The sequence below is a fragment of the Hemiscyllium ocellatum genome, chromosome 47 (genome assembly GCF_020745735.1).
Source record: "Hemiscyllium ocellatum isolate sHemOce1 chromosome 47, sHemOce1.pat.X.cur, whole genome shotgun sequence".
Classification (NCBI taxonomy): domain Eukaryota; kingdom Metazoa; phylum Chordata; class Chondrichthyes; order Orectolobiformes; family Hemiscylliidae; genus Hemiscyllium; species Hemiscyllium ocellatum.
Genome location: NC_083447.1, coordinates 13,812,754 through 13,840,587, shown reverse-complemented (window position 1 = coordinate 13,840,587; position 27,834 = coordinate 13,812,754). Strand labels below are relative to the sequence as shown.

General features: G+C 41.4%; 2 protein-coding genes across 2 annotated transcripts in view; one reads left to right on the top strand and one right to left on the bottom strand.

Annotated features, from left to right (window-relative positions):
* Positions 1-11,611, top strand: part of LOC132836798 (cytochrome P450 2C42-like) — a 42,285-nt gene extending 30,674 nt beyond the window's left edge. The window contains exons 5-9 of the mRNA XM_060856268.1: positions 1,091-1,267; positions 2,365-2,506; positions 6,033-6,220; positions 6,737-6,878; positions 9,659-11,611. Of these exons, the coding sequence (XP_060712251.1) occupies positions 1,091-1,267; positions 2,365-2,506; positions 6,033-6,220; positions 6,737-6,878; positions 9,659-9,867 (858 nt within the window). The 3' untranslated portion in view covers positions 9,868-11,611. The remainder of the gene's footprint in view (positions 1-1,090; positions 1,268-2,364; positions 2,507-6,032; positions 6,221-6,736; positions 6,879-9,658) is intronic.
* Positions 11,612-12,853: 1,242 nt separating this feature from the next.
* The window catches only part of LOC132836562 (heterogeneous nuclear ribonucleoprotein U-like protein 1), a 91,159-nt gene continuing 76,178 nt past the window's right edge, over positions 12,854-27,834 (bottom strand). Inside the window, exons 10-15 of the mRNA XM_060855911.1 lie at positions 26,159-26,287; positions 19,876-20,044; positions 19,142-19,378; positions 18,448-18,584; positions 16,738-16,938; positions 12,854-15,494 (exon numbers count right to left, since the gene is read on the bottom strand). Of these exons, the coding sequence (XP_060711894.1) occupies positions 15,378-15,494; positions 16,738-16,938; positions 18,448-18,584; positions 19,142-19,378; positions 19,876-20,044; positions 26,159-26,287 (990 nt within the window). The 3' untranslated portion in view covers positions 12,854-15,377. The remainder of the gene's footprint in view (positions 15,495-16,737; positions 16,939-18,447; positions 18,585-19,141; positions 19,379-19,875; positions 20,045-26,158; positions 26,288-27,834) is intronic.

Below are 27,834 nucleotides of genomic sequence, written 5' to 3'. Positions count from 1 at the left end.
AACACATTTTCAGCCCAGAATGTTACGAACAGGATGGAATAAAGAAGTGGAAATCAATCCTGATTCAGAGTAGGGGTAACCCCCTCTCCATAGTGCTGAACACTACCACTGAAGTGGCAAACACTCTTTTTCTTAATGGGCTAATTTCATGGTTTGTTTCTCACCGAGGTTCCTTCATAATGGGATTACCCAACAGTCCCTGCTAAAGGGTGAACTGTAAATCTATGAGCAGTGAGTGTTGACATTTTCCACAATGAGGCATATCAAGCCTATCAGTGCCATACTGAAGGAAACTGTTGTACACTGAGTTAAGGTCTGTAACCCAACCTGGGATCTTCTAGTTCAACATAGCTCAATGACCCCAATACAGCGACAACTGGTTCACGCTTTCACCCCTAAGTCATATAGTTACACTTTCAAACTCCACTCCAGAGATGCAAACATGCAATCTAGACTGACACTCTGAGTGGAGTACTAAAGAACTGCTACATTGTCAGGGGTATTGTCTTACAAGGCAGAGGGAATCCTGAAGAACGGCTCATGCCCGAAACGTCGATTCTCCTGCTCCTAGGATGCTGCCTGACCTGCTGCGCGTTTCCAGCAACACCATTTTCAGCTCTGATCTCCAGCATCTGCAGTCCTCACTTTCTCTTATGAGGCAGAGGTTAAGCTAAGGCTCCACCTGACCTCTTTGGTAGATATAAGCAATTCTGTTGTACTCCTGGAGGTAGGCTAGCATTTAATTCTGAAGTAACACATAAACCAGATGACCTGGTCATTATCTCTCCTGTTTATGGAATCTTATTGTGTGTAGCATTAATTAACCTGCTTCCAACATTAGAATAGTAACTATACTTCAGAAAAAGTGCTTCAGTAGGTATAAAGCACTTTGGGATATCTGACATTATGATAGATGTGATATAAATGCAAATTTGTATGTTTTTGTCTTCAGACATACCCATATCTAGTGACAGATAAAAAATTTCAGCTCATGCTATTTGGTTGTGACATTTTCCAGGCTCCACAAGCTGACACTCCTCCCACCCTAACTCAGCTCATTACCATTTCTTGTGTTCTTTCATGCCTACAGCTGTACGATTTGCTTCCCAGCGTTTTGGATCATCTCCCAGGCCCTCACAACAGGCTTTTCAAAAACGCAGCTAAAATAAAAGATTTCCTGAGAGAAATGATCCAAAATCACAAAGACGCACGCACCAAAGACAGGCCCTGGGATTTCACTGCCAGTTTCCTCGCTAAAATGGAAGAGGTTTGTAAACAAGTTTTGAATAAGTTCTGTCAGTATTTACCTTTGCCAGAAACTCTGGGCTTTGAGCTACTGGACTGACTACCAAAAAGCTGTCTGCACTTTAGTTCATTCAAAGCAATAAAAAGAATAGGATAGTCATTGGATAAGTGGGGAAATAAAGGGATGTTGAGCTGTTGCTGGACTAGCAATCTAGGGGCCCAGGTTAACATTTCGGAGGCAAGAGTTCAAATCCCATGGCGGCTGATAGAATCTAAATTAAATCAATACATTTTTAATAAAATTTGCAGTAAGAGCGAGCACGATTTCCTTTTCTTTGTTCTTTACATGGCTTGATGTCATCGATGGCCTGGCCAGCATTTGTTGCCCATCCCCCATCGTGCTTGAACTGCCAGGCAATTTCAGAAGGCAACCACATTGCTGTGGGTCTGGAGTCACATGTAGGCCAGACTGGGTAAGGATGGCAGATTTCCTTCCCTAAAGGGCATTAGTGACCAAGAGATTGAAGTGATTTGAAAAGAATGCGCACCATCACCTCCTTAAAGTGCAACTTAGAGAATCAGTAATGAATACTGGCCATGTCAGTGCAAACCTCACCCTAAGTGAGTGAGTTAAAAATACCATTGGCAAAAATGATCCCAAAGGTGATATTCAGTTAAGACCAAGAATGTTTTCCCAACCTTGTATATATTCCCCAGCCAGCAACTCCAATTAAAATTAAATATTGGCTGTCCTTCTAATTCACGGATGGGTTTCAATGTGCACAAATTGTCTGTTGTGTTTGTCTACAGTTAACATCTTTCAACGTGACTTTGTTAGCTTGGGACATTCTGAAAGACTCGAAAGGTGCCTCTTAAATGTGTCATTTTCAATAATTATGTTATGACAGTGGACCATTGGTATTGCCAAGAGCAGCAGCAGCTCAGTAGCATAGAGTTAAATGAGATGATCAACACCCAGAGACGTGATCATTGTCCCTTATTGCCTCTGGCACCACCCAAGACATCCCAGAGTAGTTGACTAGTAACTGATGCCCATTAGCCTGATCGTATGATGAGTTACATTCTTTATTATTGCTCTCCTGCTTTCTTATCTCACAGGAGGAAGACAACCCCGAAACTGAATTCAATGATGAGAACCTTCTTCTGTCTATATTTAACATATTTCTTGCCGGGACAGACACCACCAGCTCCACCATGCGATGGGGGCTCCTGCTATTCCTGAAGTACCCAGATGTCCAAGGTGGGAAGAACAGTCATTGTGTACTCATTAGCTATTTGATTTGTATATACCAGAGTGCCCAGTAGACATGGCAGTAAATGTGTTAGTATATATTGTAGGTGGAGCTGTGTGGTCATGCCAGTTCTCCGTGCTCGGTGAGCTGCTGTTCCTGATTAAGGTTGCTACCAAAAGCCTCTTTAAGTGTAAGAAACAAAATGGCCTGCATGGCCTGGTGTGGTTGAGGAAAACCTGGCCTGGTGTGGTTCAGGAAAATCTAGAAGAGACTTAGCTGGTTAAAAAGGTAATTTATTGAATATTAAAAGGTAGTTGCAGGTTATGTTGATATGATGGAACAGGAACTATGAGGACCTGAATGTTCGGTCTCACTCCCTCTGAAAACAAATGTTGTTCTGTCTATAATTCCATAAGGCATTAACGTATGGCACATCTCAGAATTAACCTTTCCAGACCCATAAAGAACGCCACATACTTTTAGCAAGGGCTCTCTGTAAAAGCGATCTGTGGTAAACCTCCCCTGTGATAGCATGAGCAAAATACTTTTCGGCTTAATGGTATCAATGGATGCTGCTCCATCTTTCACTCTTGTTATTAGATCAGATTAGATTACTTACAGTGTGGAAACAGGCCCTTCGGCCCAACAAGTCCACACCGACCCACCGAAGCGCAACCCACCCATACCCCTACATTTACCCCTTTACCTAACACTACGGGCAATTTAGCATGACCAATTCACCTGACCCACACATCTTTGATGCTGTGGGAGGAAACCGGAGCACCCGGAGGAAACCCACGCAGACACGGGGAGAACGTGCAAACTCCACACAGTCAATCGCTTGAGGCGGGAATTGAACCCAGGTCTCTGGCGCTGTGAGGCACCACTGTGTCACCGTGCCACCCACTGTGCCAACTCTTTGAGTTGCCTTATGTTTACTGCATTGTTGGAGGTACCATCTTCTGGATGAGATGCTGAACTGCAGCTCTGTCCCAATGAACAATCTCATGTTAGAAGGTGAGCAGGAAATTATTGCGGGGTCCTGTCTGGCTAATGTCCATTAATCAGTAGTGGCTCAGCAGAGATCTGGCTTCTTTGCTGCTTACAGCCTCTGAGCTAGAGGCTTGTGGATTCAAGTCCACACCAGGGACTCGATCTTCTACTATCGAGTGTTATACAATTAGCTACAGAATTTGACTCAAAATTTTAAAAATAAATACCACCTCTCACACGTGGTTTTACTACGTAGTGCACTGTTCATTCTGAAGTGTGAAACCACAGAAATGTTCACAACTCTCACACTGAAGAAGAACTCAGCACTGGAGATATATTGCAAGATGAGCAATGCTGCTCAGGAATATTCGATGATATTTTTCGCTCATGTGTTCTTCACTGCTCACGTTCCACTTTCCACCTTCTTGCTCAAAACCTATTACACCACAGTAACATTCTTCTAATTGGATAACCGACCATCTCAATGTGCAACATTAACTGTTTCTCCCTCAACAGATGCTGGCTAACGCACTGAATATTTCTAGCATTTTCTCTTCATATTTCCAATTATACATCAGGTGGTAGCTGTTAGAACTGATTCTGCTGTTGCTATTTACACTTCTTAGACTAATGCTCCCCCCAACTTTTCCCACCATTTTGAGGATTGAAAGTTAAAACAAAGAGGTTAAGGAGCTCAGGGAGAAGACATAGAGCAAGGAGGGGGAGAGGAGACCTGTGGGATAAGTGGGAGGGGCATGAATTTCTTCAGTAGCCATTGCTGTCTCGTGATTCCAAGATTTCAGGTCACGACCCTACTTGGAGGATGCCCATGTTTTATTTCATTATTTGTCCCATTACTATCCCTTTGGCAGTTAATCACCATTGCTCTCCAACCCATTACAGACTTAATTAATTGCTTTGAAGAAAAATACTCATGAAGTACAAAGCCATAAATTCATCTTATTTTTCTGCATTTATTTTATATCTAAAACAAATAGGAAGTGCAATATTGGCTCCAACAGCTCTTAGCCTCTCCTTCCAAACTATCTCATTGATCCACATTAATGGGATCAATGCTCAGTGTTTCCCTAAGTCTCAAAATAATCACTTGATTGTCCAGAACTTAATTAGATATTGCTGAAGCAAGAGACAGTCTGACAAGTCAGGTCAGATGTAAGAATGCTGCATTTCAAAGAAAGCAAAAATTTATACTGCATGTATAAAGGATTCTGATTGTTGGCAAGTCAACTATGATTGTTTGAGGCAATGCCATGGAGAATGAATCCTGGAGACATTATCCACCAGGTTTTTATTTAATTCAACAAAGGCCTAATCCCCTGGCACATAGTGTAAATGTGGGAGCATAGAATTGGACAGAGAGCTGCAGGTGAGATCTAAGCCATGTTTTATTATACTTAATCATATCAGCCTTTCTTTTGACTCCCATATTTCTGTCTAGATCTGTCATGGATCCCGGATGTTTTCTAAGAGCCACTTGTTCTGCTACTGTCACTTCCACTTAAGTCCATCTCTTTCTGGAGTCCCTTTGAAATTCTACCATTTAGCTCAGAATGCCTCATCTTGTTCTTCCAACCAAAATTCATCACTATATGCTTTCCTTCATTAAATTCCCTCTGTCAGATGTTTGCTCATTTGTCTATGTCCTCCTGAAGTCCTCACTGTTTATTACATTTGCAAATTTCTGTCTTCCTTCAAATGATGTCTCATTTACCAGAATCCAGGTCATTGACACAGACGTAGATAGAGTAGTGGAACTAATATTGACACATCAGCAGCATTGGTGTATACGTTTCATGTGAAAGAAGCCACCCTTGCCTGCTGTTCTGTTTTATGCATCCACACAGTCTCTGCTTCTTTCATTCAAGCACTTCAATTCCTGATGTGTTTATTATGTGGTTCACAGTCTTCTGTCTCTGAAGGGTAGGAGAGAGTGAGGTCTGCAGATGCTGGAGATCAGAGCTGAAAATGTGTTGCTGGAAAAGCGCAGCAGGTCAGGATGCTGCCTGACCTGCTGCGCTTTTCCAGCAACATATTTTCAGCTCTGAAGGGTAGGGCCAGTTTAAGAATGTGTGTGTGTGTGTCTATGTATTTGTATGTGCATCTGTGTGTACATTTGATTGGTGTATTTCAGAAAGTGGGTCATTCACAAGGGCAAAAGGGGCACACCTTTAAAACACATTCAAAAACTGAAAGAGTAATACCAAAGCAAATGTTTTCAGAATCTTCTCCGCCAGGTGACCATTTGCAGATCTGGACTCAGGTAGTTTGATTCCTGCTTTACAAAACATTTATACCGATGCGTCCTCCCATCGCTTATGCCCTTAAAGTAGAAGACCATGCTCCCATTAACATCCACTCCATTACGCATTTGTCCAGTGCCTGCAGCTCCTCATTCCTCTGCCATCTGCCTGGTTCCTTTCTCTGCAGTCCAGTCCTGTGCTCCCTGTCCCTGACTGAGGACCCCTCATCATGTACCACCTCTAGCCCTTTCCAATGCTGATGATGGTTGTACTTTTCCAGAAAAAATTCAGAACGAGATTGACGAGGTGATCGGGTCTGAACGCACACCCGCCATGGAAGATAGAGAAAAGATGCCTTACACCAACGCAGCTATCTGTGAGGTCCAGCGATACTCCAACATTATCCCATTAAATCTCCCACACACAGTGACGAGAGACACAGACTTCAAGGGATTTGTGATTCCAAAGGTAACGTGCCCAGTTTATTTAGCTGTTCTAATCTGCTCCAGTTTCTGTCGCTGACTGCTTATGGGCAATTGGGGTCGACAAATCTTGTGGGGCTGTTTACAGAATCCAGTGGGATAAGGCCAGTGTGGCAAACCCAGTGGGATGTTCCCATTGCAAAAGTTCCAGAGACCCATGGCACATTAAAGAGAAATGGAGTTCTTTCTGGTGTGTCACACAATCTTGTTCATTCTTTGAGGTGGATTTGACCATGTCTATTACTGGAGGATGATTGGGAGGCTTCTGATAGGTGACTGCTAAGCCCAGTCTATGCCCAGAGGAATCTGCCGCACATCTTAAAAAAAAATAATTCACAGGATGTGCCAAGGCTGGCATTTATTGCCCATCCCTAATAGCTCTGCTTGCTACACCATTTCAGAGGGCATTTGTTCAGTCATCCACATTTACCCAAAAGATACTGGCTTCATTAACAAAACAGATCTTAACATTAATCTTAATTCCTGTGTTTATTTTTGATAGGGAATGATTGTCATCCCTGTGCTTGCGTCTGTTTTGTACGACTGCAGTTGTTGGGAGAATCCAAAATCATTCAACCCGGATCGTTTTCTGGATGAGGAAGGGCGGTTCAAGAAAAATGAAGCTTTCATACCATTTTCATCAGGTTTGGGCAATATTTATGCTGGGTGTTTTTATTTTAGATTACTTACAGTGTGGAAACAGGCCCTTCGGCCCAACAAATCCACACCGACCCGCCGAAGTGCAACCCACCCATACTTTTATTTTAAATTGCAAAAGCAAGACCAGGGGACCAAAGCCCATAGTGTAATGTTGCAATGCTAAGGACAGAAGTGAGACAGTGAAAGTGATTTATTTCTGCCAAACTTATCTTTTCAAGAACTTATAAACCAAAATCAAGACTAAGGCCACACAAAGGACGTATTAGAATTGCAGCTTTCAAATGTAAGTTTAAGATTGTTAAAAGATTTGTTAGGGCAAATGAAAACTATTTCCTCTGGTGAGAGAGTTCAGAACAATGGGGAGCAGAGCCTTAAAATGTGTATCAGGCTATTCAGGGATCATAGGTTAAAAATGTGTTGCTGGAAAAGCGCAGCAGGTCAGGCAGCATCAAAGGAGCAGGAGAATTGACGTTTCGGGCATAAGCCCTTCTTCAGGAATGAGGAGGGTGTGCCAAGCAGGCTAAGATAAAAGGTAGGGAGGAGGAACTTGGGAGAGGGGCGTTGGGAATACGATAGGTAGAAGGAGGTTAAGGTGAGGGTGATAGGCCAGAGAGGGGATAGGGGCGGAGAGGTCGGGAAGAAGATTGCAGATCAAGAAGGCGGTGCTGAGTTTGAGGGTTGGGACTGAGAAAAGGTGGGGGGGGGGGGGGAGGGGAAATGAGAAAGCTGGAGAAATCTGCATTCATCCCTTGTGGTTGGAGGGTTCCTAGGCGGAAGATGAGGCGCTCTTCCTCAGGCGTCGTGTTGCTATGGTCTGGCGATGGAGGAGGCCAAGGACCTGCATGTCCTTGGCGGAGTGGGAGGAGGAGTTAAAGTGTTCAGCCACGGGGCGGTTGGGTTGGTTGGTGCGGGTGTCCCAGAGGTGTTCATGGATCATAGCAGGAAGTATTTCTTCACACAAAGACTGATGGGTTTAAAGGTAGGGAATCGATTCCCCTTCAAATTAAAGGTGAGAAAATATTCTCTCTTAAAGGGTCATTGGAGTTTGGATTTAATCTCCCAGAAATTAAGGAGCAGGGATCTCTAAATTTACTCAAGGCTGAGTTGAATAGATTTTTGATAAAGAAAGATGGGGAGAGGATTGGAAAGTGAGGTCTGAGATCACTTTCAGATCAGTTGTGATCTTGTTGAATGGTGGAGTTAGTCCAAATGGCCTGCTGCTGTTTCTAACTCCTGCAATCCTCTGCAGTGAAACCTAGGTCCTCTTCCCTGTTAAGCTACTGAGGCTGGGAGAAGCAATTGAAAGATTCAGAATGGACAGACTTTGTTAGGCAAGGGTATTCAAGACTTAACCAAAGTGGGTTAATGGAGTTCAGACATAGATGAGCCATAATTTAATTCAGTAGTGGAATTGGCACAGGGGTTGAACAGTCTTGTGCTGCTGTTATATCTGAAGCAGTGTACATGGAGCTTGGGAAGAATGAAAGAAGATTCAAAACAAAGCAGTGACCCTTAATCTCACAGAAATACACAAGCTTCATATTCTATAATTTCACTTTAAAACTCTCCTAACTGATCTAGAAGCTTTAAAAATATGGAGAGTAGGAGCCATTCAGCCATCTGCGCCTGAAGTAGAGCTAGTGACTGAAGCAGAGGCCGTGGGTCTGGATTTTAACCTTCAGTGGGTAACGAGCAATAGACAAACTGTGCTGATGATTTTACACGTCAGTTGCCCTTGGCAAATGTTTACATTCTGCTGCTAATTACCCGCCTGGTGGATGGTTATTGGGAATGGGGATGGCAAGTTGTTCATCAACACAAGGTGGAGAGTAGGATCTGGATCAGGTGACAGTGCTCCTGTGCTTGGTGAGTGCTGTTGGCCTAAACCTTTCTGCTCGGGACAGGGTGGCACGGTGGCTAGCACTGCTCCTTCACAGCAATAGGGTCCCAGGTTCAATTCCAGCCTCGGGCAACTGTCTGTGTGTCACATTCTTCCCGTGTCTGCGTGGGTTTTCTCCAGCTGCTCTGGTTTCCTCCCACAGTCACAAAGATATGCAGGTGAATTGGCTATGCTAAACTGCCCATTGTGTTAGGTGCATTAGTCAGAGGGAAATGGGTCTGGGTGGGTTACTCTTCGGAGGGTTGGTGTAGGCGAAAGGCCTGTTCCCACACTGTAGGGAATATAATCTAATTTAAACTATGAGATGAACTATAAAATGTAGCACATTTCCATTAGCTACAATGGAGTCTGAGACCTTTATACCCTCAAGTTACATGTCTTGATATAGAGGCGAATGTCATCAACATGTCTCCTAAAGGGATACTGCGTACTAACTGAGACATAACACAATACTGAGAGATGTTTCTCCATGACATAAACTGTCTCTCCAAGAGCTAGTCTAAGAATACAAGGTTGATCTTTTAAAAGAATTATTTTCTCTTCGAGTGTCATTGGCCCATGGAATTCCCCTCCCAAGATATCAGTGAAGTCTGGGTCATTGAGTATTTTAAGACCAAGTTAGATTTTTGATCAATAAGGCAGTCAGAATGTATAGAGTGGACAGGAAAGTTGGAGGCCATGGTCAGATCAGCCATGCTTTTAATCGAATAGCAGAGTAGGCTTGATGGGCTGAATGGCCTGCTACTACTCCTAATTTGTATGCTTGTAAAACCTAATTTGTGTGCATGTTCTGGTAACTTTCTATTACTCTATTATGGTGAAGCCAATTCCTTATATACCTGGATTACTTGTCATGTCTTACAGGGAACCGCATGTGCATTGGTGAGACAGTAGCTCAGATGCAGCTGTTCCTGTTTCTCACAACCCTGCTGCAGAACTTCACCTTGAGATCCCCAGTGGAACCACACACCATTGATATCAGCCCACTGTCCAGTGGTTTCTCAACCCTACATAGACCATACCAGCTATATTGTGTTCCTCGCAAATCAGCACGACATATGGCCAGCGAGTGATATATTTTTGACAGAAGAATGAAGCCACGTGATCAGTAGGAGATTAAAATGGCACCTACAACATTATGATACAAGAAACTAGCATTTCAAAATAATTTGTTTTTAGGATGGGGATAGTTAGAGTCACCAGTTCCCTGATTGCCCTAATCAACTTGTGACATTGGACTGGACCAGATGGGAACACAACACATTCACTTCTCTGATGGACAATGAACAAGTTGATTCTACCACAATCCAACAGCAATACCTCTGAAAATAACTTCCACTCTTTAAACATATCGAAACGTTATCTTGAATGAAGGAAAAAGTTATGAAAAGTTGTCTGAAGGTTTTCATGGTGAGGACAGTAATACTACAGAAGATAAATTTTCTGTATATCACATTGTCTTCTATGAATGATGCAGTTGTTACCTTTAAAAGATTTCCTGAGCTGGACTTGTAGACCTGAACATTTCTGGCAGCATACGCTACCCATCACCTGAAGCAATGATGGAAAAGGTGAAAGAGGTTTATCATTGAAGTTCCAGGCACTGAGCCATGGAGGTCATTGCACCCAACTGCCTGTCTTCTGAGGTTACATCCACACTCTCACACAGTCATCTTTACAGGAGAATGTGAAGATGTCAGTGTTAAGAGTAGGGATGGACAAGTTCAGAAGTCCAACAGGTATATTTGAAATCATAAGCTTTTGGAGTGTTGCCCCTTCGTCAGGCCTCACTTCACCTGACGAAGGAGCAGTACTCCAAAAGCTTGTGATATCAAATAAACCTGTTGGATTATAACCTGGTGTTATGTGACAGCTGACCTTAGAGGAGGAGTATGGTGAGCATCAGGATACTTCAGGTGTCCTGCAATAGGCAGGCATCTCATGGGATGGAGTGCATCATCATCACTAAATGACATTTTAATTTAAACTGTGATGTGATTTTTGTTACATTGGCTGTCTGCTCTAGCTATCAGAGGAACACTGATATTGTAGGGCTGGAGGAGGCAATAGAGAAAGGAAGGGATGAGGTCACGAAGCAATTTGAACATGAGAATGGGGATGTGTCAAATTGGCAGCAAGTGCAGAAATAAGGCACCAGGATAGGACACAATAATCTAGGGTTTAGAAAGGTTGGAATATGAATTGGGGGAAGCATGGTGGGCAAAAAGGCATGGATGAGGATTTCAGCAATTCATAGGCTAGGTAGACCCAAACGTTTTGCAGTTGGAAGCTCAATTCAAACAGAAAGCCGAGGTTGCAATGACAACAGTTCACAAACCTGAGACACTTGCGAGGAAAGTGACAGGCTAGTAATCAGCAAATTGCAGTATGTGACTAGTAAGTTTAAGTAAAAGTAGGAATTTGGTTACCTCAGCTTCATGGGATAGGATGCAAATAGATGCTGTAAAAATTTTCCTATGTTAGAATTGGTTCACTACTCCTGGTAGACTTCCCCTTTCCTGAGATCACGTCATTGGGTCAAGCAATTCAGTGTTTATTTCTAATATCAAACCCATCAACAATATCTCTATATTTGCAACCTGAAATAATTCCATTGGCATTAACAGAATTGATCTAATTTCTTCAGCAGTTTCTCATGCAGCTGGATCTGTTTAGTGAGCATTTTGCCACTTATAAGGAAATATATTTCATCAATTTTCTAAAAATGAAACTTGTTCTTTGATTAGAAGGCTGTAGTAATATTATTTTGTATCTTACCACTTCTTTGTAATTATATTGCTCATAAATAAATCCAACCTTTTACCTGTGTAATGGGTTGATTCTGTGCTATTTGTGACTGTAAAGTAAAATGCAGAAAGTGATGACCATTTCATATCATCTCTGGTTTAATAAGTTATTGTTAAATGCTATCTTGCTAGTCTTCTGATGCATGGCACTCAAATAAGAATGCAGATTGCAATTCATGAGATGTCTGTGGCGAGTATTGGGATAAACCCAGATTCAACCATTTCAGTTTTGAGTTTAGGAACACTTCAAGCATCACCACAAAGAGGTTTTTACATGATTATAATGAGATCTGTAGGTTTCAGAGCAAATTTACAACTGTCTATAACTATAGTTTAAATTCAGTTGGCAACGGGGCAGTGACTGAAGAGCAACTAACAGAATTCAATTCCCTAGAGAAACTGCAACTGACAGGTTAGCACTGCAAATTGGAGATTTTGCATCAGCATGATGCATTTATAGGTCAGGGAAAATGCAGGCTAGAAACAGGGTAAAATTTCAACTACTGAGGCTTATTACTGACGTTCAAGCAGGTATTTCAACATACTATTGAGGGAATGATGCATTATCAGAAATTCTGTATGTTAGATGGGATTTGTTTGCGATACATCATATTAGTTCAGCACCTAGTTCTTAAAATTCTCTCAAACTCAGCTCAAAAATGAAAATATGATTGTTTTCCTTGTTGCATTTTACTGTGCATGAACATTTACTTGTGCAGGAGGAAAATTTGAAGGAAATTTGTTGACAATGAAGTTTGTTAAGGGATCCTGAAGATGTGAAAAGTGTAACACCAAGGTGCTTCATTGCTTGTTCGTACTTTTGTTTCTCTTACTGGCTGTTCTTCTGGCATGTGAGGCCCAGATACGTGATAAATATTATACAGCAGCCTCAACCCTTTAAGGTGTGCCAACACAGCTATAACCTGCTGTCAAACCAAAGTGAGTGGTCAGCGTGAGAAAAAGGCAGAGGAACAAGGCGATACCTGGAAATCTTACAAGATTTGCAGAAGCTGGGATGAAACTTCCAGGTCTCTCAATTATCAAAGGGTCAATGCAACTACATTTACAGAAACAGCTGTCATGGTATAAAGTAGAAATAATTTAACAGGCTTATTAAAAAGCCTTTAGGGTGATCATCTGAATTCCAAAGCTGAGTCATGTAGCTGTTCTTTTGCTGCATATCAACCCCCTCCACTTATAAACTTGGTCAGCTACTTAAAATCATAAATACTAATTGCAAACTTTGTATTGATCAGTTTAAAATTCATTTTTAATGGTTTTTTTGCTTAAACATAATTGTTCAATCTTATTCAGTGTAACAAAGTACTGACAAAGTCACAAAGTAAAAGCTTTTGAACTTAACCAAATGTAAAGTTAAATGGTAGATTATCAACAGGGAAAGAAAGCATTGTTTGCACATTATGAAGCATTACTCTAGACTGACAGCCTGGTAGGACATAGGCATCTTGGTGAACATTATTCCTAGGACTACTTAACAAATATTCTTGTAATAAATGGCTTTTGCCTCTGTATCAGAATGGAGAAGCGCTTTCCTATATGAATCAGTGACAACACAAAACTAGTATTAAATTTACAAAAAAAAAAGCACTTTCCCATGACATGCAATCTTATCTCTGTAAGCTATCTGTAAAGTGAAATAAAACACACCATCAGTAGTCTGTGGGTCACTACAGTGCAGGCCACCATCTTGTATACAATAATTTCTGAAAGTTTTTAAGAGATTTTTCCCCCTCCTCCTCACCTTCTGTTGTAATCCTATAATTAATTTGCCTTTAGTACCATTTCCAATTAGCCTTGTATTCCATTAACAGGTATTCTGAAATTGCAGAACACCATTTTAAAAATCTGTTATAAAATGATCCACACAGCCTCTCAGTAGGGCCAAGTCACGAGATCTCTCCCTCTGCCAAAGCAAGCAGCTCTAGGCTACACTGTTATATGAATTGGCTCACTTCATTATTCAACGATCACACCCAATTTTCAATACATACATTTCTGGACTGAAAGTCAAGTGGCTTCTGAACAGGCATGTGATCTATTGCACTTAGGCTGTGAAGGTAGCAAAAAAAAAATGTCCCTCACAAGGGTCAAAGCTGGGACCTAGCAAACCTATACAGTTCAGCGACTCACTGTGGGCATCTTCTCACTCACCAGGGGAACCCTCTCTGTATATTTTTGATCACTTTTAACCCTCTATATTATTTATTTCAAACCAAGAGCCCGTGAATGTCATCATGCCTGCCCAAAACAGGTTATTAGAAGTTACTTGAGCTACTCCCTCAAGTGACAAGTTATCAGGAGAGTGGAGAAAAATAGGTAAATTGAATGTTCGAAATTCAGTTCCCTGTGATAATAATATCCTCAAATGCAGAGAAATGCGTGATCCCATAATGACTAACTTCAGTCGAAAATACTTAGTGACCAAGTAACATGCAGGGAGTAAACACAATTAAATTAAATATTCTAATTATTTAATAATACAGCACAGGAGGCCATTCAGCCATCATGCTGGTCCAATCAACTCTGAGTAAATTTATCTAGGTTGGCATTTTATGTCTAGATTTGGATCAAGTTATTCACCTCCAGCTCACAAACCATGCCTTTCAAAAATTGTTTTCTTATTTAGAACATTTCAAATAAAGACAATTTGTTCCACACGTGGAGATCACAAGTTCTACCGTGGAATTTTGTGACAAAAGGCTTATGTTACAAAGTTACCATGTATTTGCTGTCGCAACAAGTCTTGGAATATTTTCACTTACCTTCCTCGTGCACAGCACCTCAGGAAGGATAGATATTCGGCCACACGCTCTCTTTCCCCACACCCACTTCTTCAGGTCCAACCAGATACATACAATACTCCCTTCAGGGACCAAGACTGTGTGAAGCAAGTGAAGCAAAACATACCCAAAAACCAAGAGATAGGCAGATTTGTTTTTATTAACAGTATATGTTTGTCAGCTTTTGGAGATGGAAGACAATTTTTTTCAGTTCATCAGCCAAAGTGGCAGTGAAACAAATTGACTGCCTGAATGATATTGTAAAATGATTTGGTTTGGTTTGTACACAATGTGGAGTGTTTAGTTCTTCATTTGAATCCCTGCTTTTTACAATTAGCACAGTTGCCAGACCTGAAGCATGTCCAGAGATAGTTCTGAGCGTTCGTTACCCAAGATAGATGCGATACTAAAACCCAACATTGAGATAAAAAATATTCCCTGGGCCCTTAATTATATTTCACACAAACACAAGTTCTTACAAGACGTTATTGACAGCAGTAACACCAAAAAGCTGTGTGTGTGTGTGTCATTCAGTCATAAATCTTCCCCAGATACAAAAAGCTGTTTCAACCAGACTCAACGTAAATGCACAAGCAAAGTCACATGAGTAGTTATACATTATATAAAAAAAGTTAACATATTCAAGGTTCTAATTATTTTGAAGAAATTTTGTCATTAATTACTGACAAAATATCAACAGCTTATTAACAGTAAAAAGTTACATAGAAATCTAAAAAGGCTTCATTACACGAAACATCTTAGAATCTTTAAACGGTTTATTCCTTCTCCTTTGTAATTTTTTCAACTTTACAATCACTACTACTATATCGACACAATAAAATGACTGAAAACTGGTGTGTTTCACACCTTGATGCAGCTTTTAAATCTTAAATACAACAGACTGCTAGTAGAATAATTCTGTGTTCTTTTTTTTTAAAAAAAGGGTTTTGTGACGGTAGCTTTAGAATTTGGGTTTTACTGCTGTGTCCCAGTGCCCTGAGATCCTCCTGAGTAATTCCCATAGCTGTAGTTCCCATAGTAGTGGTTCCACTGACTCTGGTTCTGGTAATATTGGCTCCACTGCTGTGCATACTGGAGAACAAAAGGGAGAATACAGGCAATGTTAAATCCACAGCAATTAAGCTTCACTGAAAACAACGAACATTTCAAAATGAGTCCAAGTGAATCAAATAAAAACCATACGTCCATGTACCTTTTTTAAAACAAGACATGAAATTAGTAAATTTTGAGACAATTTGTGGTCCGGAGGCTCACTGAAGATGTTACCTAGTATGGTGACGAAATGTCTGAAAATGAACCTTCCAGCTCAGTGAGCAAATCTACATCCAGAATATATAAAATGGTGGCTAAGGCTGAGAAATCAAGAACTGGTTTTGCATAACATTTTGCATGGACTGAATATGTTATGATTCATTAGAATCTATCCACAGTCAAATTATTGCTGTTCTGCCTCAATATGCTGAGTTTTAATTTCAAGCTATAATCATGGGCAGATTTCATCCCATCACCCTTTAGGAGATGGGCCCTTTAATGGGGAAGGCTGGAAATAGGAGATCCGTAATATCCCTGACTCCTTTCTCCCTCTCATACCAAGTCCTTGACTGGGACATGTTGAGAACATGTGGGTAAGTCACCAAGAACACAGTGCCAGCCACCCGTGGTCTCAGAGGAGCCTTATAGTCAGACACCCTGTGTCCGTTGAAGGGTGATGATATTGTCCCTGGGGAAGATTCTCTCCCCTTCCCCTTTAACCCAAGCCCACCTCACTCTTAGAGAAAGTGAGTACTACAGATACTGGGAGATCAGAGTTGAAGAGCGGAGTGCTGGAAAAGCACAGCCAGTCAGGCAACATCCAAGAAGGAGAGTCGACGTTTCAAGCATAAACTCTTCATCAGGAAGAGCTGATGAAGAGCTTATGCTCGAAAAATCGATTCTCCTGTTCCCTTGGATGCTGCCTGACTGGCTGTGTTTTTCTAGCACCACACTCTTCCACCTCACTCTGAGCCTATCAGACTTGTCCCTTACAAGTCTGTCCCAGCTACTTGTTCTGGGACTCAGTGACTGCCCCATCTCCCACGAAAGGTGGCTATCACTCCCAGTGGCACTGTTGAGACTACAAAAGCAGCCAGTTTCTGACTGACTAGCGGCTCTTGAAGGCAGGATATCTATCCTACAGACTCTAACAATCCTGAATCTGACCACATATGTGCCTGATGCCCTTATAATGACGTTGAGACCCCAATACCTGACACTAAGGAAGAGTTAAAACATACAAAAAAAGTTAGCACAACATTTTGACTCTATGAAAAGTTACCTGCTGGTACTGGTTGGGGTACTGTGGGGCATAAGGTTGCGTTGCAGTCTGGGGCTGAGTGTAGGCTTGGTTATAGTTCCCATAGCTGCTATAATTTCCGTAGCTGTAACTGGGAGTGTATGCTTGACTGTAGCCCTGAGTGTAACTCTGAGCATATGTTGTCGGTGTTGTTGTTGGTGGTACTGCTGGCGTAGGTGCTGGCTGAAACAGAAATAAAACATGGCAAATTTATTACAGATTGGTGATTAAAGCTCAGAATGACCAAACAGGATAACCTTTAGTCCGCAGTTCTCTTGATTTAATTGTTCTGTAGAGGGTTTGGGCAGGAAAGTTAATCAAGAAATGTCAGCACTAGCCCCACAGGGGCCAACAGGGGTCTATACAAACTGAGGAAGCACTAGGTTGAAGATTAATTGAAGAATCCAAACACAAATCAGACTGACTCAGTGGCTGTTCACTCATTGCAAAGTTAGATGGTTGTTGGATTCAAGACCATTTATGAATGAGGAATGCCATGGAATATGTCAGAGAAATTTGTCCAACAGGTTAGATATCACAAAAACACAGATCAAAGTGAAATTGACAAACAGTTTATTGCAAGCAATATCACTGGAAAAGAAATTCTGATCTGTCAGTTCTGTGTCAGCCTAGTCAATTTCTCTTCCAGCAATATCACTTGCAATAAACTGTGTGTCAATTTTACTTTGAGGTGTGCTTTTGTGATTTCTGACCTATTGGGCAAATTTCTCCAACAGAATATGAGAGAGGGTTACATTGTTAGAGTTGCATCTGAGAAACATTGATTAGTGCCATAGACATCAGCTCAAAAGAGGAGTGCTCATAAACATTTATCCTTCCACAACCATGACCAAGAGCTTACCTGGAATGGGCAGGATTTTGCCAAGCACAAAGTGACTGCCAGGTGTATCCACAAAGATAGTGACTGCATTTCAATAAACTTAGCTCTAAAATACATCGGGAGAAAGTAAGGACTGCAGATACCGGAGATCAGAGTCAAAACTGTGGCGCTGGTAAACCACAGCAGGTCAGGCAGCATCCGAGGAGCAGGAGAATTGATGCTTCAGGCATAAGTCCTTCATCAGAAATGATGCTTGTGGGCCGGAGGTGTGGGGGAAGGGGGTGCTGAGATATAAATGGGAGGTGGGGGCAGGGGCAGGGGGAAGGTAGCTGGGAATGCAATAGGTAGATGAAGGTGGGGGAGAACGTGGTAGGTCAGAGAGGAGGGTGGAGCAGATAGGTGGGAAAGAAGATGGACTGGTCAAGAGGGCAGTGTGAGCTGGAAGCTTGGGACTGGGATAAGGTGGGGGAAGGGGAAATGAGGAAACTGGTGAAATCCACATTAATCCCGTGTGATTGCAGGATCCCAAGGTGGAAAATGAGGCATTCTTCCTCCAGGCATTGGATGGTTAGGGTTCGGCAATGGAGGAGGCCCAGGAGCTGCATGTCCTTGGTGGAGTTGGAGGGGGAGTTGAAGTGTTCATTCTGCCATGGGGCAGTAAACAAAATGGGACATCCTTGCAGATATGAAAGGCTCTACATAAATATATAATTCTTACATAAGAATGTAAATCCCATAAAACTGGTTGCTCGCTCTCACCCTCATATCCAATAAAGAAGGCAACTGCAACTGATTCCAGCTAACTCCCATCTACTGTTCTTCCTGCTCAATTATCTATTAATGATGGTTACCTGACTCTGATTGTAAGTGGGTTTGTTGTAGGTGGCTGTGCGGGTTGAGTTGTAGGTCGGAGTTCGATTGTAGGTACCGCGGTTGTTGGTGCTGCTGTTGGTCCAACGGCTCTGCGTGTTACTTCCACGATTGTAGCCTGAATTTAACAGACAGATACATTTTAATTTGTGACTCATGCAAGTTCTGTATCTATAACAGAGCATCAACAGGCGGAAAATGTTCCAACAACAGGTGAACATGAGAGCAAGAGTGGTCTGTTCAGCTTATTCCACAATTCAATTCTCTGTCTCTAATCCATCCACGTGCCTTGTTCCAAAACTATTATTAATGGTGCCTATCAAAAATCTACCAAATTAAGTTTTGAAATCTTCCAATGAACTGAGTGGTTGCCAGCTCTGAGGTGGGATTTCCTGAGGCCAGATGTCCAACCTCAAGCCAATTACAGTGGCTGTAGGGAAAGCTGGCCAAGTGGAAGTGGGATCACCCCTCACTTTTAGACCAGGCAGGGTGGAACCACTACTCCCAGAGTAAAGTTCAGTCTGTCTGTGAACAAGTGCTTCTGATGTGACATCAGCTTTTAAAGTTAGAACCCTTTCCATCATGAGCTAGTAAGTGGAGGCACAAGTGCTTCATTGAGGCTAATTTAAAAACAATGCAAACTTGGGACCTCTCTCAATGGCCCCAGCCACTAACCTGGTCGGAATCCACCACGGGTGAACCCACGTGTTGCCTGCCCGCCGCGATTGTCAAACCGGTTGAAGTTTCCACGTCCACGGAAGCCACGGTTGTCGAATCGCTTGTCCGGAGGAGGGCCGGCCCTTTTCCCTTCCTCGTTGTATTCACTCACCAGCTTCAGCGACTCCTCCTTCTGCAGCTCTACATAGGTGACGTCATCCAGGAACTCGTCGGCCTCGGGCAGGGTGAAGTTCGCTGGGAGCCACACGCACAAAACGAGACCAAGAGGAAAAAGAAGAAACACAAGAGGAGACACGTTAATGGCCAAACCCAGGTCTGGCAGAAGGCAAGAGTGAACCGCCACAGGACGGATCTTTGCGCCGGGGGGCCAATGCCACTCATCGCTGGGAGAAAGCAGGGTGCAAGGAAAAACAAAATTAAAGAAAAAAATACTGCCATCACCAGAAAACTGCTTCTGAATTTCCAAGCAGATCACTTGACATTGTGTAACTGGTTGCCATCAACGCACTTATGGACACCACATAAATCAGAGAATCTGGTGATGGTCAGAACATTCTTGGTTACTAACCTGGGGTTTATAGTGTGTACATCTGGTAAGAGGAAAGAGACGGTGAAATGGGTTTGATGTGGGAACAATAACAAAGGATGAAGAAGGGAAGAGAGCTATCTGACTGTTGCTTTTCTTTCCTTCTGACTTTTTTTAAACAGGGTGGGTGTTTCCAGTTTCCTACCTTTCATTTCTAAAACTGCATGATCAGGAACATCCTTTCCTTCCTCATCAGTGCGCTTTATTGTCCGTTGTTTTAAATCGGCGTCCGTGGGACAAATTACAATAGCCTTGCGTTGAAACCCTTCAAAAGGACGCATTTTTCGTCTCTGTGCTGATCCATAAACATTTGTCTAGCAATGGTGACAAAGAAGAGGCAAAATTGTTCATTATTTGTTGCTTGGTTTGCAGACATTGAGGCCTGTAAACGATGAAATAAACAGTTTGTCCCCCTCATAGCTCAATGTTCTGGAAGGGTGGGCACCTCCCTCATACCCCTCCAGAAAAGAAACTTACCCGCAAAACCTAGCGAGTATCCAAACTGTTTCACTGTTGCATAAATTGGACAGGGGCTTGATAGGCTTAGGAAGATCTCTTGTTGCTCCACAATTTAGACAAACTAAACCAACAGCATAAACGTCTCAGCACATGTGCTCTTATGACTGAAAATATGAAGCATCCAGGACTAACAATCTCTACCTATCTACATCTTTTTCAGCAACCTCCAAATGCTCTGGGCCTCAGAACAGTAATCACAAAAGTAACAAACCCTGTCTGCCTGTAGACAAAATAGACAGTTTTAAGCCAAATAATTTCCATCTGAAAACCAATTAAAATTAGAATTTAGTGCACAAAGAAGTGGTGATTCCTGACTGTTAAGTTTCCAAATCATGCCAATTCATAAATTAATGTAATGTACGAATGTTGCGTTACTTCATACCATTACAAGATCAACTATCAAAAACAGGAATCATGGGTTTGACAGAAGTGGCTGTGATAACCATAGAAACTGCATAGTTTAATCTGTTTTGTTTCAAAATCTTTGCTTAAATCAGTCTCTGCAGCTGTGTACAGTAACACTCAAATCCCTGTCAGAATGGAAATTATTGGGCAAATTCCCCTACAATCTCATAAGAGACCCTTACACTTTAAGTGGCTAACTCATTAACTCCTGTCCTGCAGCTACCCACCACTCAACATATTTGGCAAATGAATAATGTCAATATCATCAAGTAACCTTGCTGCGTTTTTAATCATGAGCTTGGTTCATTGTACTTTGTTCCTTGTTTAGATATATTAAGTCTCAATCTGCCTCTAACAGTGTCAGTACCTCTCTATATACAGAGACAGAATGCAAGAATTTTTATGACTATTTTAGATGCCTGCTTCCCATCTTATTAAATGTCCTAGCCATTTGACAGATCACAGGATGGTACAATAATCCATCCCATTTCTATCAGTGAAGGAAATGAGCAGTCCCTTATAATATATAATCCCTCGCCCCCTCACACCAAGGGAACACTAAAACAGAAAAGCTATTGTCAGATGTACTTCCAATATTTGGGAAATACAATCTCACTGTAAGGTTACTCACTACAGCAATATTTATTTTAAATAAAAGTTGTGATAGTCCTAATGAACCATAGGCTTGGTCTTTCATTACAGTGAAAGAGAGGCGGTGGTTTAACCTGAGGGTCACCACGCCTCAGCTGAGAGGAAAGGTTAAATAAAGAATCCTTTCTGATAGGTTCAATTCCCACACTGGCTGAAGTTATGTTGTCAGAATTATTCTGCATTGCAAACCAGCTGTCCAGCCAACTGAACTAATCAGCAAATCTTTCACTCTCCAGTTTACCAATTTTCCCAACAAATGTCTTATTTTTATTATGACTTATTTCTCACCTCTAGGCTACAAGCCCCTTTAGCAATCCTTTTCCCTAAAGTTATCTGATGTGCTCCCTCTGAATCAAGGTCAGTGAAATGCCATTGGAGATATTTTGGTGTGAATATTCCAAGGAACTACAGGCCTACAACAAGAAATGATCAATTTTTACAATTTTTTCTTTTATATCTAACTTTTGATTTACTTTTGATCTTTAAATATCCCTGAACTGAAATTATACATTGTAAACAGTGCTTGAAACTGGATTATCCTTCAATAAAGTCAAAAGTTAACTAATTCTGTAATCCATGGCATTATTCAACTATATACTTGGGCCCTACTCCCAAGGATATAACAACTACCATTGTTGATTTGACTGGATACTGTTTAATCACTAAAAGTGGTTTCTTTTTCCCCTAATTGTTCTTATTGCATTGACCACATGACCCCTGAACTACATGCTGGGACAACAATTAGCCTGCCATGGGTTGGTCAATGAAATGGAGGTCGATTGATGGACACTAAACAAATGGGAGATATCATCAAGAATGGTCAACAATCGGAGTTCTGATAAGTGTGCAGAGTTTACAAAATCTGTGTGAAATACCAATTCACGGTCTGTTCAGGCCTTTTATTCAGGCAGAGTCAGGACAAAGCCTCAAAAGACTGGAATGGAGCCTGAAATTTGCTGCTGCCTCCAAGTGGTCAATGACCGATGAAAAGAGCGGAACTGAGAATCCCACCCTCTGTAATATCCAGAGATCTGGTGACCTACATATCAAATATTCGTTTACCATTTTAATGATCTGGCACGGACAGATTAATTTTGCATTACTTTATCATTGTGGAATGTGGATACACGAATTTGGACTTACTGTTTGTGCTATAAATAAAGGTGCATTTCCTCTCACGTTCTTTCATTAAAAGTTATATTTCCTTTCTTTTAAATGTAATTATTTTTATAGTACGGGTACACAATCCGTTATCCGAAATCCTTGGGGCCAGTTGTTTTCCAGAAGTCAGAATTTTTTGAATTTCAGAATAAATGACATTTTCACAGTGAAATTTAAACAAACCCAAACAGCAGACGAACACAGGACTAGTATGAGCGCTGAGACACCTGGGCTGGGCCACGCCACCATGTCACATCTGAGTGACGTGGTTCACACGCCAAAATGACGCTCCACACTCCACAAGAAAATTTTGGATTTTAGAGTTTTCCGGACTTTGGACAAAGGATTGTGTACCTGTACTACTATTATCACTGCTTTCAATAAAACTGTTGCTTTAACACACTACCAGATATTGTCTCTCATTCGTGTTACAGATTACGACTCCTAACCTTAACAGGGACTTTCAGAATACAACTATTTTGTCTTCATATTTGTAAGTGCTGGTCTTATATGGTACAATCTACTTATATAATTGCTGAAAATCCAGTCTTAATCGATGAAAACAAAGCAGAACAAGAGGGAGACTGTTTTAGAATTAGGAGCTGCCTTTTGGGATAGAGGTAAGGGATTTGTTTTTCTTTGGAACTCTGTCTCATAAGGCAGGGTCACTGGATTACTTTTAAGGTGGAGGTAGATAGAGTTTTGTTAGGCAAGGGAATGACTTCTGATTCAGGTAGAGGGGCATATGGAGTTCAGAACACAATCAGATGAACCATGATTTATTCAATGTTGGAGCTACATGCGTTATATAGAACAAGAATGTGCATTGTTCACATCACAGTCAAAGAGATCACCACATCTCTCAGAAGCAGTGCTCAGGACAAGCAACAATTTGCATATATTTTGTAAAAAACAAAATACCTGCATACCAACAGGGATAATTATGGCATGATGGTAGTGTCACCAGACTAGCATCAAAAGTAAAGACACATGTTAATAATGGTGGGGCGGAGGAGGAAGGTGAGAACAGTAATAATGTTCCTGCAAAGGATATCCTAGTTAATAGGAAGAGATACCTGACTGTATGCAGACAGGTGAATATTTTTGTTGACACCAGCACACTAGCTTATAACTGAAATCAATGCATTTTGAAACAGTGAGCATAGGATGCCAGTTGGCTGTCAGTTAAAGTGAAAGCTGTGACCCCACTCTTTGTTCCCCATTCACTTGTATTTTCTTCTGACTCAAATGTTGATCTAATTTTCCTTTAAGAAAAAATGCAATGGCATCTACCTGAATCCAATGTTCCGACAACTCAGCATCAAGAAATTTCTATTCTCTCACCTCACTGTGGCATCACCCTGAGCAATCTGTACATGACTTTAGTGTCCTAACTTGAAACGAGGCACTGAAAGTTGCACAGTGACCAAACTACTGTGTGACACATTTTCCTCCCTGTCTCTGTGCTACTTATAAGACATTAAATACTAACTTAAGTTTATTTTGATTTTTTATTGTTTGTATTCAAGTCCTTATCTTGTTCGGTAGATTCAGTGTCCACCCATTTACTGTATACCTCCATTCCCTATTTAATTGCATCCTTTGATTTTGGAAGGATGACAGTCTTCTACCACTGCTCATCATTCCACCTGCACTGACCTTAAATCTTTTTACAATACCAGTAATAAACCTTTCAGCTTTGAATCATCAGCAAATCATATTACACTACGGCCTATAATTAATCCAAACAGTGTAGAAACAATTCTGGGGTACAACACCATCACATTAGTATACAAATCAAGCAAGAGCCATCAACTCTAACCCTCAGTTTTGTCCACATCTTCCAACTTCCTTAGTAGAGGGATCAATAACCATGGGGCAGATTTAAATTTAAATTAAAACTTCCACATCTGAAAGCAGGAAGTAGAGGTAGGGAATATCACATTTAAGTATTTTGATGAATACTTGAAATGCCATTGTATTAATGGCTACAGGTCAAGTACTAGAAAAGGGGACTAGAGTTGACTAGAGATACTTGATGATGAGTGCAGACACAGGTGGACCAAAGAGCATCTTTTCATGCTGCAAAACTTTATTGATCAACTTCCCACCAGGCTGCTACACTTCCTCTTACATGCACTTTGTGAAACATCTGGAGCAGAACTTGCCAAAGTGGAGGATGGAATCCAAAGTGGAGGATGGTATCCAAAATGGGGGTTGCAATTTCCCAGGCAGCAATGGCCACTGCAGAGATTGCCAGCTTTCCAAACCAACCCTCCACCCTCAGGGGTCCTCTGCCCCACTGTCACAGCTCTGCCCTGTGACTCCTGACATGACCCTCCTCCTGGCTCTCAAAGTTCTCATGTCAAGCAATTCACTCTTTTTAAAACTAACAACAATCCCTTTTCACAAGGCAGCTGGCAATATCACATTTTACATGTACAAACATGCAAATTGGCGATACAATACAGCTGTAATCTATTCAGTAGAAAACTGTATCGTGTAGTAAACATTAATTCTTTGTTATGCAACATGTTCTCTATAGAACACTGCAACTTTGCAAAACCATTGCATAATTACACTTAATCTCCATTCTTATTTTCAAAACTAAAACCTTCCTAGGTTGCGATGTTCTGCCAGGATAAAATCCTTGCTCAGTATTTAAAAGTATGGACACTTCCAGACTTTGAATACAGGAATTATGGAGCAACACAAGACCCAACCCTTTGCAGCATAAATCAACTACAACATGCACACCAAACATGGCTGTGAAATTTAACAGGAGTACAGATCTTTAAGTGTACTTGTAGGAATGTTAAATTAGACATGCCAATCTTCAGTGCACATTAAGTAGAGCTACCAAATTCATAAATGTTAAATGTGTGGGCCACCGGAATGGGGAACGTTTCGGCCAAGGGTCCAATTAAATATTTTCAGAAACATTGGAAGAGCCAATCTGATTCAAATTTGACAGAACTTTAAAGTTCAAATAAACTGATGAAGCATATGGAGTGATTACTGGGTTCCTATAGTGGATGGCTGGCTATCAGGTTCTCGTGTAGCTGAGCATCTGAAATCACAAGTAGGATTTGCACTTCTGAGGAATTCAATCAATTTTACAAGTGCCATCAAGAAAGTGCAAAGGTTTTCCTACCTTGACCCTAACTACACTCACTGATACTTACCAGTTCTTCATTAGACCATTAGACCCAGACAAGACAACATATAACTACTTACCAGTGGTACTTACAGTTATCCTGAGCCAAAGATTGCCCTTTAGACCTGTACTTACCTTGCCCATCCTGGGGCCCTGGAAAGTCAATAATAGTTAGTCACAACTTACCTGAACATCAACTATTTAACAAAACAAAGTTCCAATTACTATATTTACTTGTTAAAACATTTTTTTAAACTTAGTAACAATGGAGATCAGTCACTTACTCACCACTCGTGTTTTACTTTTAAGCAGCAACATCATTACATTTCACCTTGTATTTTTGTTCTTTACGTGAGATGGCTATTTTCAGTTGATCCCAAGCAACGAAACAAAGTTCAACTTTATTTACAATTTTTAAACAATATTACAAACCTCTAATTTGCTAAATAAATGTATCATTAATTTGCTGTCATAAACAAACAAAATTAAACTAGCTTATCTAATGTAGTAATAAAGCATGGAAACACAACAGTACCTGGTCAAGTATGTAGTTACGTTTCTTGCGAGCAGCAATCTGGATGAGGCGATTCAAGCACTGAGTAGCCTGCTGGATTAGGACATCCCAACGGCCTGCATAATTGCGTTGACGGCGAAGACCCATCACCTGTGAAAATGCAGAAACGCCAACTGCTAAAAGGACTGGACTCTTTAGGTCTGAGTGAGCACTGGCTCCTAATGTGTGCCATGTAGCTTGGAATTATTGATATTCACCCAACTTGTATCAAACCAATTTAAGAACTACAGAGCCAATTAGCTAGTGCTCAATTCTCTTTTGGAAACTCACCAACTGCTCTTGTACTTGCCTCCCTTTATACTCTTGCTTTGGAAGATGCTAACTATTTCATATACATTTTAGGCTTAGAAATACTACATTTTGTATTTGATGGCTTCCTAAATTTTAAACAATAGTGCTTTACTAAGACTCAAGTTCTACCGCCCCACCAAAGATTATAAAGGACATTTGCGCATGTGCATAATTTTATAACAGAATGGTGATAGAATCAAAACTATCACCACTTTGTGGGCGGCACGGTGGCACAGTGGTTAGCACTGCTGCCTCACAGCGCCTGTAGACCCGGGTTCAATTCCCGACTCAGGCGACTGACTGTGTGGAGTTTGCACGTTCTCCCCGTGTCTGCGTGGGTTTCCTCCGGGTGCTCCGGTTTCCTCCCACAGTCCAAAGATGTGCGGGTCAGGTGAATTGGCCATGCTAAATTGCCCGTAGTGTTAGGTAAGGGGTAAATGTAGGGGTATGGGTGGGTTGCGCTTCGGCGGGTCGGTGTGGACTTGTTGGGCCGAAGGGCCTGTTTCCACACTGTAAGTCTAATCTAAGTCTAATCTAATCACTTCAGCTGACTTTTGACATTTGTCGAGCAATGGCTGACTGAAAGAAGTGTTTGATAGAATTACAGATATTTTCAAACCTTCCAAAACTGGGTTGCAAGCACAAACATATCACAGTGTCACAGACCCTTAGTTTTACATGTTTTAAAAGGCTAGTGTAAGGATCTGTGTTTCAGATTTGATGCAATTGCTCCATCACTAAGGTTGAATTAAAACACACTTAATTCTATTGAAATACTTAACAAAAAGGGTAGCATGGTGGCTCAGTGGTTAGCACTGCTGCTACACAGCACCATGGACTCAGGTTCGATTCCAGCCTTGGGCGACTGTCTGTGTGGAGTTTGCACATTCTCCCAGTGTCTGTGTGGATTTCCTCCGGATGCTCCTGTTTCCTTCCATAGTCCAAAGATGCGCAGCTGAAATGGTTATGCTAAATTGTCCAGTGTTCAGGGACGTGTGGGTTGGGTGCATTAGTCAGGGTAAATGTAGAGTAGTAGAGGAATGAGTCTGGGTGGGATACTCTTTGGAAGGTCGGTATGGATTTGTTGGGCCAGATGGCCTGTTTCCAAATTGTAGGGATTCTATGAAATAATGCATTATTTAATTACCAATCATCAACTGTTCCAATATGGGCAGCATCCCATAAACACCCAGTTGGCAAATGCAATTAGACTGCTACATTCATAGAGATGTACAGCATGGAAACAGATCTGTGTTCCAACTCATCTATGCCAATCAGATATCCAAAATAAATCTATCCAAACAAATCCGTTTGTCTGAATTTAGCCCATATCGCTCTAAACCCTT